The sequence below is a fragment of the Zootoca vivipara genome, chromosome 16 (assembly GCF_965207765.1).
Source record: "Zootoca vivipara chromosome 16, rZooViv2.hap1.1, whole genome shotgun sequence".
NCBI lineage: Eukaryota > Metazoa > Chordata > Lepidosauria > Squamata > Lacertidae > Zootoca > Zootoca vivipara.
This window is the reverse complement of record NC_142599.1, coordinates 39,479,934-39,493,728: the sequence shown is the minus strand read 5'-3', so window position 1 is coordinate 39,493,728 and position 13,795 is coordinate 39,479,934. Positions and strand designations below refer to the sequence as shown.

Genomic DNA, 13,795 nt, shown 5'->3' with positions numbered 1-13,795 from the left:
CTGATCTAAAATATATAGGTCTTGTTTCTTCCAAGAAATACCTGTTGGTTTATACCTAGGCAACCAATCCTGCCACATCCCAAGCTGCTAAACAAAAACTATCTTGTTCTCAAGTTCATCCTAAATATCCAATACTTTCCACCAGACACTACTGAAAAGAACAACACATTCTCTAAACAGTTCGTTGACACCCACTGGATTAGATGGCATTTGTTGCTGCAAATTTCCCAGGCCAGGAAATTCAAAACTGTTGATATTAAGGCACTTTGATTTTTTTTAAATATATCTATCTATCAAGAAATGCATTGGTGGACAAGGCCAAAGACCTCTCTTAGCCCTGCCTATTTGCTTGCACATGTGGCCAGCCAGATATCTTTAGCAACCCTGTAAAAGCATCTGACTTCCCCAACTGGGTAGGAATTTGTGAGGCAGAGACAGGAACAATCTTTAAAACTCTTGTGTTTATTTAGGTTTCCTGGACTCTGACTCCTAGGGTTAGTCAAGCACAGTTTGGACCCACTGAGATTAAAGGACATGGCTAACTTGGGGCCCCTGATATCCGTAGAGAATAACCTAGCTGGATGCAACGCATAATTTTGTCCAAGACAGTTTGGCACCTGAGGCAAACCACAAAATGGCATCTTGTCCTGTCCTGTCCCCCACCTGCCAAGGAAGAAGTGGGGAATCAAGATCTACTTCGAGAACAAGGGAGGAGATGGCCCTGAATCACGCCAAGCAGAGCCTCAGAGACTCCATGGAGCGGCTCTTGCCATTTCCTCCTTAGGGGTGGGAGGAGACCAGCAGCAGTGCCTATTTGCCAAGAGGCCACTGTAGAGGGGGCATTGGGAGGGCTGCTGAGGAAGCAGCAAATCCAGCCTCTAAGGCAGGCATAGGCAAACTTGCCCCTCCAGATGTTTTGGGACTACAACTCCCATCATCCCTAGCTAACAGGACCAGTGATCAGGGATGATGGAAATTGTAGTCCCAAAACATCTGGAGGGCCGAGTTTGCCTATGCCTGCTCTAAAGAGCATGCCACAGCCATCTCTGCTGCAACAGCAGCAAGAGATGCATTCCTTGGAGACCAGATGGACCCTGCTGCCTGAGGCGGTCATCTCATCTTACCTCATGGGTGGGTTGGCCCTGCACACAGAGCCTTACATCACTTCCTCTCATGCAATAAGGGCTTGATTCGCTCCCACATCCAATCTTAATGAATAGGGCCAGATCATGACCATAATTCTTGAAGGATTTGGACCTAAATAGTATTCAAAATGATGGGAGGTGGGCAGGAAAGGCTGGAGGCCCTTCGTGAAATCCACAGGGTTTGTCTCCATGCCTCTTAATACCACTTTGCTGGGAATCACTGGTGGGCAGTGTGTTGTTGCACTCAAGTCCTACTTGCAGGCCTCCCAAAGGCATCTGGTTGGCCACTGTGAGAACAGGATGTCAGACTAGATGGGCCACTGCCCTGATCCAGCAAGACTGCTAAGGTAGGGAACCATTAGCATGTTCCTATTACAGACTGAGGAGAGGGATTGGACGAAATTAAGGGCAGGGTTGACTTGCAACATGAAATAGGACCCACAGAATTTCTCCACGGGGATGGGGAGAGAATCCACATGCCTAGAAAATGGAGGTGGAGCTCCAAGTCACACCCCTTATTCAGAAGAACCTAAAGGGTATCAAACAGGTGGTGTCCTGCAGAAGATCAACCTCTCATTGTGCCAAGGGGCTCACAATCTTTAATGTTACATGGATTAATGCTGCACAGAATAAATCACAGAACAAGCAAAATGTTTTAAAGCCATACATGCTCGGTTGCATGTGCAAATATTCAGACAGACAGCAACAAAAGCTCTTCTGAAGTGTTCCTCAGAGAAGGATGACAAGTTAAAAAAAAGTTTTTTTATCCGGAAAGATTCAGTAATGTCTATAAACCACCAGTATGACCAAAATAGGGAGTATATTTGACACTTCCAATGCATGAGAAAGAGTCCTATTTTGATCCCCATGGTGAGTTTAATAAGACCCAATTTGTGTGTCCACAGAAGCTTGAATGCCAAATGTGTTTGGTCAGGTGCAGAACCCAGGAAGATATGAGGGGTCCAATATCATTTTTTCTTTTTCCCCCTGAAGTTGCTAGATTGCTGTTCTAGGCCACGTTAGTGGCAACCTCGCATTGACCTAATTCCTCATTTTACAGCACAAACCACCTCTTCTCCTTCTTAAATGGAAGTGACCCTATTCCACACAGGCACTGCAACCGTATGCCACTGCCAAGCACCAAACAAATCGTCCACCAAGTCAGCAGCATGCAAAATGAAAATCCCCACCCAGGGTTGACTAAGAAAGTTGTCCATGCCGGGTTTAATTCATGCAATGGAAAAACCAGTGACTTTTTCTCCAGCTCATGGGAACATTGCCCAACTAACAAGACTAAAATGAGGACACATTTTCCCCCTTCTGCTGACATCCCCCAAACTCACTCAGCACAGAAAAGCACCCACTAGCAGGGAGAGTAACTGGTCTTGCAGAGAAGCTGGCCCTGTAGGCAATTTTTTTACCCATCCCATGGAACAAAACATTTTAATTCACGGAGCCAGTAAGGGAATCCAAACTCAGCACGTCCAACGCATCCTTCCAACTGCTACAGAACTCATCATTTTCTCCTAGTAAAGGCACTCTTTGTTGATGTTCAACAAAAACGTTTAAATGAAACAGACATTCTTAGGAACCGGTTTCCACTGAAGAATGAACAGGGGAAGAAACAGAGAAAGACCAGTTGACTTGTATACCAGTCCTAACAAGACATTGATCAGAAAGCAACAGAAGTGCTCCAATCTTGTTTCTAACTATTGCACCCACACCCAATAAATCTGCTCCCAAGTGTTGCAAGCAGTGCTACTCCTACTCAAGAACAGACTCTCACTGAAATCCACACAACTAACTTAAGTCCACTAATTTCAACTCGTCTTCTCTAAGTAGAACACGGTTGGCTGCAACCCAAAAAAACACCAGGTTGGGAGAACTGTCTCCAATCCATAGAATACTGAGAAACATTTTCTGCTACTTTTATCAGGGAATATCAGGCTTTATTAATTGGGACCATTTCAATGCAACAGTTTCATGGATAACCTGCTAGGAGATAAAGACACTTCCTAGACACAAGTCCTCCTCTCTATTGCATCTTCATGGAGCTGATGTTTGAGGGAAGAGCTTGGGAGGGAATAGACTTCTTCATGTAGGGTTGCCATATGTCTGGTATTCAGCCCCCTTAAGCAGTGTCCGGGCGGAAATCGCCGAAATGTCTGGGAAAATCCAAACAAATGGCAGCCCATGTCAGTAGTGTAGATTGTTTACTGTATTTTCATTTTTTAAAAGCAACCCTACTAAATGAAAATAGCTACCAATACTAGTATATTCAAGAAGGTAGAGATTGCCCATGATGGGGGGAGCATTGCCTCTAAGAAAGGACCCCCAATAATCTTGTCCCCGCCCCCATTTTTATCTTATTAACGTGAAATTCTGAAGGCAGCTTACGCTTCATAAAGTCCCAGTAGCAACATAACCATCTTCTAGGTGAGGAGGGAAATCAGCCACGGCAGAACAAAAAATGTTACATTCAGCGGAAACTAAAGTCAGTTACACATGGTGGTTTAAAAAATAATAATCAAAATCATGCTTCTCCAACTTATAACTGGGGGGAAATAATAAAGGACTCCCAGTTCTCATCTGTATTCAATACCCCCTTAATCATCCCTTTGGGGAAGGAAGGCCACACACAGGCATATATTCTAACCCTGCCTGCTGACTTTCAAATCTTCTTTTTATCTGTCTAACAGAGAAAAGAGAGGCGCTTATGAGAACAGGCGAGCAAGGTGTCTCCAAGTGGAGGATCCCACATAGGGTATGGTCAGAAGGTACAGGGGGCTACCACTAACCCCTGGGTTGGAGCAGTGTATTAATAGAAGACTCCGTGGGAACCCCATACACCCCATTGCCTTGGGTCCCATGATGGAAGAAAGGTGGGATTTTTAATTTAAACAAAAAACAAAAAAAAGACCTCCTTACGTTTTATAACATTACACTCACTTTTTTTTTCATTAACATTCAGGGAAAGAGGAATCTGGAAATGACTAAAAGCCTGAAGCTAAAACAAAGCCTTGAATAGGCCATGAAAAAAAATTAGGACATACTGTATGATAATACTGTATCTCAGGAGTCCCCAAACTAAGGCCCAGGGGCCGGATGCGGCCCAATCACCTTCTAAATCCGGCCCGCAGACGGTCCGGGAATCGGCATGTTTTTACATGAGTAGAATGTGCCCTTTCATTTAAAATGCATCTCTGGGTTATTTGTGGGGCCTGCCTGGTGTTTTTACATGAGTAGAATGTAAAATTGCATCTCCGGGTTATTTGTGAGGTATAGGAATTTGTTCATATTTTTTTCCAAAATATAGTCCGGCCCCCCACAAGGTCTGAGGGACAGTGGACCGGCCCCCTGCTGAAAAAGTTTGCTGAGCCCTGCTGTATCTTAACAATATCCATCCCCTACAGCTGTAGCCAGTCTCATTCTAAAGAGTAGCAGTATTTCTGATGCAAGGTATCACAATATTAACTGCTGCTGGAAGAATGGGGAGGGAGGCTCCCCATACCTCTCCTTGCAGTTATAAGGAAATCCTAAATATACGAGGGAGAATGCTGTATGCTGTCCTCTGAGGAGGTAATAAATCAACTTTAGAATTTTGCTACAGTATATTAATTGTGGGTGGTTTATACCAAAGTGAAATGCACCTGTAGGAGAAAGTTTAAAGCAGCAATGATGTAATCTGAAAAACCCTTACACATTTCCTTTAACAGGGAGAATATTGCTACATAAACCATAAGCAGAGAACTCATCCCCCACAACCTAAACATTCCTTTGCTCAGTCTGATATAATCTGAGAATATCAAACTTTTTTCATTTCTAAAGAGGGAATAATGCAATAAAACTTTTGAGTGGGTGTCCTTTCCCCCAAATACCCCCTCAACTATAGTGAAAACCTTGAATAGGCCAGGATGCAAGTAGCAGAACAATATGGTATTCTCCAATATGTGAGGAACATTTCTATATAATTGTAGATGGGTTGCCCCCAAGAGGATGGGGAGCTCCACATAACCCCTCACCTTTAATGAAAATCTTGAATATAAAGGAGTATGATCTATATGGTGTAAGGATGTAATTTTTTAAAACAGAAAAAGGGAGACTATGATTACATATTTTGGAATGGGTTATACAAATAGCATGCATATGATGGGGTGGGAATAATCCACTGCCTGCCCAACAAATCTCAGCTGTAGTGAAAAAACAGGCAAATTAAAAAATGTACTATGATCTATTATTTACTCTGAAACTAGGTATGTTTCCCAGAGGGTTAGATGTGCTGGCTTCCTATAGAATAAGCTTTTTTTATTTTTTTATTTTAAAAAAAGTATTGTAGAATGTGAAAGCTATAGGGACATACAAGCTTTGCTAGGCTTCGATCCACTTCATCAGATGCCCCTAATGATGTGGACTGTAGCCCATTAAGACTTATGCCTTAATACTGTAAATTTATTGGCCTTCAATGTTTCACAAGACTCTTTCTGCATGTCTATATATGGGCTGTATCTGGCTAAGTCATCCAGTGCAAACCTACTGACATCAATACACTTGGCTAATTTGAGTCCATATGATTTCAATGGGCCTATTCTGCGTATAACTTAGCAAAATGAGACTGTGTGAGAAAGGGGGGGGGCATACTGCGCACACACACACACACACACACACACACACACACACACATATATATATATATATGCTCTGGGAGTATATGCACACAGATACATATATAGATATATGAAGCCCATGACTACATTACTATAAGCCACTTCAAGATTTAATTACAACCAAGCAGTATATAAATTTGGTGAAATCAACAAACAACAACTAACTACGCACACTAAATGCATCCCCACACCTGTGGTGCAAATCTTGAATGGGGCCGTGATACTAAGAAGCAGCACCATCTTCAACATTTTAAGTGTCTTAAAAACACAGCTGAATATATAAACATAAACTCAGGAGAACACATACTCCCTCTACACACGTTTGTTTGTGTGGGCGCTGTGAAAGGACAGTGATAGTGATAAGGCAGTGTCTTATCAACACAACTGAACCTATGCATAAACCCAGGAGCCACAGACCCACTGTGAAAAAACAGGGAAGAGATCTAAAATTGCCATTTGTAGGTAGCTGAGGTTAGACCCCTGAGCAGAGGCATCAGCTATGGCATTTGATGAGTCTTAAGAACAGAACTGAATTATATGCATACATGGGTGTACATACATATGCATGCATGCACACACACGCTGCACACGTGTTTGTGTGTACACACGCACACGCGTGTGGAGAAAGGGGGAGAGGCTACTCTGAGCTGCAGGAGAGACCCTCCCTGCCCTCCCCCGGCCCCGCCCCCCCGTACTCACACCTCGAGGATGCGGTCCCCTTTGCGCACCCCGGCGCGCTCGGCCGCCCCCCCGCCCAGGACGGCGCTGACGTGCTGCAGCGGCGCGTAGAGCTCCCCGTTGATGCTGCGCAGCTGCCCGCCCTCGCTCACTTGCCCGCGCACGTTGAACCCGTAGCCGGATTCCGACTTGACGATGCGGACCACGCGAGGCCCCGCCGGGGGAGGCGGCGGCATTGGCGGCGGGGGAGCCGTGGGGGTGGCGGCGGTGGCAACGGAGGAGGAGGAGGGAGCCGGCGCCAAGCCTGTCGCCGCTGCTGCCGACGACGACGACGACGACGACAAGGAGCCCGAGCCGCCGCCGCCTCCGCCGCCCCCGGAGCTGCCGCCCCTCAGTGGGCCCGGCAGGACGGAGCGCGGCAGCCCCTCGCTCCCCTCGTCCGCCATCTTGGCGCGAGCAAGACGCCGCCGCGGCTGTTTGGCCCCCCCGCCCCCCTCACTCAGAGCGCGAGCGCTGTCACGCGACCGGCCACGCCCCCTTTCCCTCTAGGCCTCCGTCTCCCTCCTCCGCCTCCTTTCCAGCTTGCCGGCTTCCGTAGGCGTCGCCGCACGCGCGGGACGCACGATGCCGCATGCGCACAAGTGGGCAAGTGGATTCCACGCCCATAGGTCTAGTTCAGGGTTTCCCAAACTCGGGTCCCCAGCTGTTGTTGGACTACAGTTCCCATCATCCCTGACCCTTGGTCCTGGCTAGTTCGGGATGATGGGAGTTGCAGTCCAAAAACAGCTGGAAGCCCAAGTTTGGGAAACTCGTTGGTATAGTAGCCTGTGTGGTTCCCTCGGCCGAGCCAAGAGAAAAGCCGCGGAGGGCGAGGATCATGGGAGATGTAGTCCCAGGAAGGAAGGGTGTTCCTATGGTAGCGGCGCCTTTTCCAGGGGTTGATGGACTACGGCTCCCATCATGCTCATCGGCCCAGCTGATCATTGCCCACGAGGCAAGGTGCAAGTACGGTAGTAAATTATTATTGTTGTTGTTATTAATTGCACATTTCTTCTCCAAGGCGTTCAAGGTGGCATACGTTGTTCTCCGCCTCCATTTAATTCTCACAACAACCCTGTGTGGTAGGTTGGTCTAGATTCGAGGCAGTAATTCGCCAAAAAAAATTAAATGGATTATTATTATTATTATTATTATTATTAGAGTGCCAATTTGAACTGCTATACGAAAATCAGGTCCTAGTTAATTTACAATGAACTAAAATGCTTTGAGACTTCCGCGCTTCACAGCATAAGCATAAGCTTTTCCTTTCCCCCCTCCCCATTCCTTTTTTCCTTGTGTGTTTTTAAATTGTAAGCCTGAGGGCAGGAACTACCTCAATGCTCATTTTCGCAAGCCACTCCGAGGCTGTGTACGTAACTTCCATGTAAAGGTAAAGGTAAAGGGACCCCTGACCATTAGGTCCAGTCGTGACAGACTCTGGGGTTGCGCGCTCATCTCGCATTATTGGCCGAGGGAGCCGGCGTATAGCTTCCAAGTCATGTGGCCAGCATGACAAAGCCGCTTCTGGCAAACCAGAGCAGCACATGGAAACGCCGTTTACCTTCCCGCTGTAGCGGTTCCTATTTATCTACTTGCATTTTGCCGTGCTTTCGAACTGCTAGGTTGGCAGGAGCTGGGACCAAGCAACGGGAGCTCACCCCGTCACAGGGATTCGAACCGCCGACCTTCTGATCAGCAAGCCCTAGGCTCAGTGGTTTAACCACAGCGCCACCTGGATCTGCATCAAATGCATTCCCAAGGTTAGCCACCACGATTCTATGAAATCCTGCATTTCTCCCACAAAAACAGCTTTGAACCAAACAGGGGGAAAAGAACGGTCTGTGTTTTGAGCTGCTGAGGTATACACAGACTTTGAGCCTTTTTTGGCTAAAGGATGGGACATGAAAGCCATAAAGAAATTCTAATTATTCCAATAAAAAGGTGGAGAGAGTTGCAACATTAGAAGCAACAGTCATTACCATCTAAAGAGTGTCATAGTGCCTCCCTCCCCCAAAGACCATTACGTCCAGTGTCTAAAATCACTATTGTCCGAGCTGGAGGGGAATGTGCATCCTTCCTTTCGCGCTGGAGCTACCAACCCTCATAGGAGTTTTACCCTGGGGGGGGGGGGGATGTTAGGATTTGCAATTTGGGGCAAGTCACATCCAAAATGAGGGAGAAGGGGGGAAATGCAATTCCCTCTCCATGTTCTAATAAACACTAGGTACTGCATGTTAATTAATGATCTCAATTATTAATTGCTCATTAATTAGAGCTACGGAGTCCTAAATCCTCGTCGCAGAGCTTCATGGGACTTGCAGTCCAGGGCAGCAGTAAGTCTGCGCTATGTTCTGAAACGGTCCTCTGGGCGTCGCTCTGCCAAGACTGCGTACGCGCCTTTTCTGCAATGGCTCATGGGAGTTGAAGTGCGGGGATAGAGACAGGCAGACTAGGACACGTCCCTTTGGAACGGCCGCAGCTGCAAGGAAAAAATTGTTGGCTACGTTCCTTCGTTCCTCGCGCGGCATAATGGAAGGCATCCCCCACCTCTTTCGTGCAAGGCCTTTCGGGGGTTGTAGTTCCGCTGAGGGGTGTGGGTAACAGGTTGCTATGGGCAACCACAGCGCTGGTGCCTGGCTTGGTTATTTCCCCTTCCAATTCCCCAGCATGCAACATTTCCTAAACCCACCCTTGAAAATAAAATAAAAATAAAACAGAGTTTTGCTGACATTTGCTATTATTATGATAGCCATGTTATTTAGAGTCATAGAATCAATCATGAGTTGGAAGGGTCCCCCAAGGGTCATCTAGTCCAACCCCCTACAAGGCAGGAATCCCAACTAGATCATACACTGATGTTTACAAATTAACCTTTCCATATTCAGTGCTACTTTCCTGCTCAGGTAACAGACTGTGCACACACAGAAAAATTAAACTGTACCATTTTTCTGTTTTATAAACAATTTTGGGCATTACGGCTGTTATCTTGCATTGGTCATACTCAGAGCAGACCCACTGAAATTTGTGGACATAGCTACGGCCACCATAAATTCTAAACAGCCATGGTTCCCCACCACCACCACACCAAAGAATTGTGGGAGTTATAGTTTGTTAACGGTGCTGAGAATTCTTAGGAGATCTGTTCCCCCTTCCCAGAGCTACAATTCCCAGAGTTCCCTCTATACCAGTCTGCATTTTCCTCAGAGACTCAGGGAAACCTATTCCAAAAGGCAAGAAGCACCCTTCTCCTCCCAGAGTCACCCGCCAACCAGAAGAGTAGAAGTGGGCGATATTAATTAACAGCTTGCGCATTTGATTGTCAACACATATGGGCTAATGGGAAGCAAATTGAGTCAATGTTTGCAAATGCTCACAGCTGCGTCGGCTTAAGGGGAAACAGAGCAGGGTTGCGCGTGTTGTTGTTGTTTTGCACTCAACCAAACCTCTGTAACAGCACGGTTGCCTGGAAGGCCCGCCTGCAAGAGAGACGCACCTGGGTAGGTAAAAGAGTTTGCATTTTTTGCATGCAGGGACACACATCCCTGGGTGCAGCTAGCAGGACATCGCTCCACCATACAGGAGAGGGAGCCTTGCGGGATCAAATGAACAGCCTTCATTTGGTCCCATCTTTGCTGAATTGGAACAGCGGGGTTTGTTTCCAGGTATTCCCACCTCAGATTCCCGACACAAGCCTTCACAAAGCAGGCTTCCCTCCAGTTTCAGTGTTACAGGGTGCACTAAACAGAATTGAAAACCTGGGGTGGTTTCTGCATGCGATGGCGATGTTGTTGGCTGCTGGCGTTTCCCCTTCCCCGTGACCATGGGTGCAATCGCCTTCTAAATCCATGCCGCAGACGGTCCAGGAATCAGCATGTTTTTACATGAGTAGAATGTGCCCTTTTATTTAAAATGCATCTCTGGGTTATTTGTGGGGCATAGGAATCTGTTCATTTCTCCCACCCCAAAAAAAAAAGTCTGGCCCTCCACAAGGTCTGAGGGACAGTGAACCGGCCCCCTGGTGAAAAAGTTTGCTGACCCCTGCTTTAAGGCATACATACGAAACACCTCTTCTTTTTTTAAACACTCAACTCAGTATTTATTTCTACATTCACACAATGCTAGATTACATTATACGAGTCAATCCTCAACATTCCACCACGGCACGGCACGGCCAACCGACAGGATTAAATGCAGACCTGGGGTAGTCTCTGTTCTCTACGGGGCTGGGCTGAGATTGACAGGAGAGGTTGACTCTCCGCCTGAGAGGTGGATGGGCAGTCGCCGAGACATATTCTTTCGGAGGCGGGAAGAGGCAAGAAACCAGGACACATCTTCCCTCCTCAATTTTGTCAAACCCAATGCGCCTTTAAACTGTTACTAATAATCTGAAAATAACCCTTGATGGGTGTACTGGCTTGAACGGGGATAAAAACTGAACTTCCTAGCACTGGACGGAGCTAATATATATATACATGACATATATAATTATATATATATATATGTATAATAATTACTAAAAAGGCACTGTCTTTCCAAAAAGGGACCAGCCTTACAGATCAATTGCAAGGAATGCAAAGCTTCCTTCTTGCGGCTTTTGGGTGGGGCGAAAGCGTCCTCTTGACCTTCAAACGTCCTCACGTCCCGTCCCGATCAAACCCTTTTAAGAAAATCCTTCTTTTTTTTCTGTTTTGCAGCTTCAAGCAGGCCATGCTGCTGGGCGGATGGGGCTACCCAGATAATCCCACCGCATGCTACAAGGGAGTTGGTTGCCTCTGGGGAGCGAGCAGCAAGGGCGAAGCAGCTGGCAACGGACTAAGGGCCCGGCGAGTTTGCAGAGGGTTCCTTTTTCGGGGAGCGGGGGAGAGGAGTTTGAGTTCATGTTTCCAGCACTCGGATGAGAGGCAAAGGTTTGGGGCCCAGAGACTTGGTGAGCCGTTTGCTGCAGGAGAGAGAAGACAGAGGGGAGGGAGAGAGATTTTAGAGAATAAATCTGCATCAGGAAACGTGGAGGTAACTTGCCCACACGGGCCTATTTGGAGGTTGTTGTCTGCATACCTGCACTTGGGGAATGTCAAGATCCCAGTCCCCATGGTTCTGAATCAAGGGTTCAAAGAGGAAAACAGGAAGCTGCCTTGCCAATCTAGCTCACCATCGTCGACGCTGACTGGCAGCACCTCTTCCAGGGTTTTAGGCAAGAGTCTGTTCCCCGGCCCTTTTTGCAGGGAACTGAATGTGCGGATGAGCACTTCCTAGGTATTCTGTCCCATCGCTTTGAAGGCATGTTAAGCTATTCGCATTTTAGGAACATGCAAGTCACTTTGGGGAGGGGGAAGAGAAGTGGGGTGCACCAAAGGGGTTGGTGGCTCGGAGAGTGTAGGGGGTGAGGGGAGAGACCCCATCAGGCAAGGCCTCTTTCCACCTGCCTTGCCCCACCCTCCAGTCTCTGCTTCTCATTTTGTATTGTATTATGTTGTGCACGGTGGCTTGCTGTTGTTTTATAATATAATAATAATAATAATAATAATATATTATTATTATTATTATTATTATTATTATTATTATTTATACCCCACCCAGCTGGCTGGGTTTCCCTGGGGCTTCCAACTCTGGGTGGCTTCCAACAGAAAAATGAAATAAAATCATCTATTAAACATTAAAAGCCTCCCTAAACAGTTTTATTGATTGGAGTTGGGAAATTACTTATTGTAACTAGTAGAGTGGATTTCTGTTTAATCTTGAAATGCTGATATTTAATATTATTCTAGATTATTTTAATGAATGTTGAGTGTTATTTTATTTGCATATTGTATTATGCATATTGTCTTATTTATATGATGTTAGCCGCTCTGGCCAGGGAGGAGGGTGGGATACAAATATTATTGTTGTTGTTGTTATTATTATTATTATTCCACCCCAGGCCGGCTGCCACTGCCCCTCCACCCTTCCCCCTCTCCCAGCCGCTCACCTGCTGACGTACTCTGATTTGGAGCGGGGCCTTGCATTGTGGACCCCGGAGCTCTGGGCCTGCTTTTCAATGAGGTGCTCCATCCGGTCGTGCATCTCGAGGTTCTGAAGGGAGAAACACGAGAGTGAAAGGGATGAATTGCAGGGGGCTGGTCTAAATGAAATGGCAACATTTCGCTCAGAGAAAAGGGAGGCAGACAGAACTGGCCTTAAGCACTGGAAGGACAAACTGCATTTCAGTAACGAGAGCAAAACGTTATGGTCGGGATGTGCCAGGACTTCCAAGAAAAACGATGCATTTGGCAGAAACTGCCAAAATTTGTATTAAATTTCTCTTTGATGGCACAATTTCCTGTTTTGATGCTCATTTTGGTGGTGGGGGGAGGGGACAGGAGTCCCACCTGCAAGTCAAATTCGTGCCTGTGTGACCTTTGAATACACCTAGAGTCAGGTTGCTCTGGACCCAGTCGGCATTCCCGTAGCACCACAGATGCCCCACCAGGGGGCAGCCAAGCCAAGGGCTCTTCTGGGGGAAGGAATGCGCTTGGTCTGCTTTCACCACCCAGATTGCGAACTGGCAAAATCGAAATGTAACCCCCACCCCACCCCAAAACTGCGTTACACATTTTCTCCAGATTTCACAATGGGAACGCATGTGCAAAAATAGGTGTTTTTAAGGCTGAGTGTGCAGCCTTAAAGCAAGTGCAAAAATAGGGGTTTTTTTTAAAAGGCTGCATACGCCATGCCTTGTTTTTACAGGTGAATGCACTGAGCAGTATTAGCGGTGCATTTTACGTTCTTAAAAGAGCATCTCATACGTAAGAAGTGCATCCAAAATGTGGGCTTCAGGGGTGGTGCCCTACTAAGTCCTACTCAGCGTAGACCTCCACCAAAATTAACGGACCTAAGTTAGGCATGTTGATTTCAATGAGTCTGAGCAGGACTAACGTTGGATAAAATCTGGAGCCATACACACAAACACCGTGGGGAGAAATATGATCTCTACAAGGTGAGCTGGGGGGGGGGGGACTGCGCTGGATGGCTCTAAAAGGGGAGGCTGTTGACTATATGGGTTTGCAGCCAATGTTAGCCCTACTCAATGCATAGAAAAACAACTTATGAGAAAACTTAGGCCCTTTCATGTCAACATCTTGCAGGCAACGGGATTCAGAACTTTAATAAAAATGGCTGCCTACCTCAGCCTCTAGGTAGGCCACACGTTCTTTGAGTTCTTGGATTATTGTGTCTTTCGACTGAATCACCGTCTTGGAGTTTTGAAGCTGTGGAGAAAGAGGATTGTTAGAA

At 46.6% G+C, this 13,795-nt stretch overlaps 2 protein-coding genes across 9 annotated transcripts in view; both read right to left on the bottom strand.

Moving 5' to 3' along the window:
• Window positions 1-6,962, bottom strand: part of SNX27 (sorting nexin 27) — a 33,563-nt gene extending 26,601 nt beyond the window's left edge. Inside the window, exon 1 of one of the 2 annotated variants that reach the window (XM_088660145.1) lies at window positions 6,509-6,962. In XM_088660145.1, the coding sequence (XP_088516271.1) occupies window positions 6,509-6,933 (425 nt within the window). In that variant the 5' untranslated portion in view covers window positions 6,934-6,962. The remainder of the gene's footprint in view (window positions 1-6,508) is intronic. The other variant, XM_088660146.1, reaches the window with a different exon arrangement.
• A 3,635-nt stretch (window positions 6,963-10,597) lies between these two features.
• The window catches only part of TUFT1 (tuftelin 1), a 37,297-nt gene continuing 34,099 nt past the window's right edge, over window positions 10,598-13,795 (bottom strand). For 5 of the 7 annotated variants that reach the window (XM_035098461.3, XM_088660144.1, XM_035098463.3 and 2 more), the window contains 3 exons: window positions 13,687-13,770; window positions 12,492-12,595; window positions 10,598-11,465 (listed from right to left, as the gene is read on the bottom strand). In XM_035098461.3, coding sequence (XP_034954352.2) covers window positions 11,402-11,465; window positions 12,492-12,595; window positions 13,687-13,770 — 252 coding nt within the window. In that variant the 3' untranslated portion in view covers window positions 10,598-11,401. The remainder of the gene's footprint in view (window positions 11,466-12,491; window positions 12,596-13,686; window positions 13,771-13,795) is intronic. The other 2 variants (XM_035098462.3, XM_088660142.1) reach the window with 1 other exon arrangement.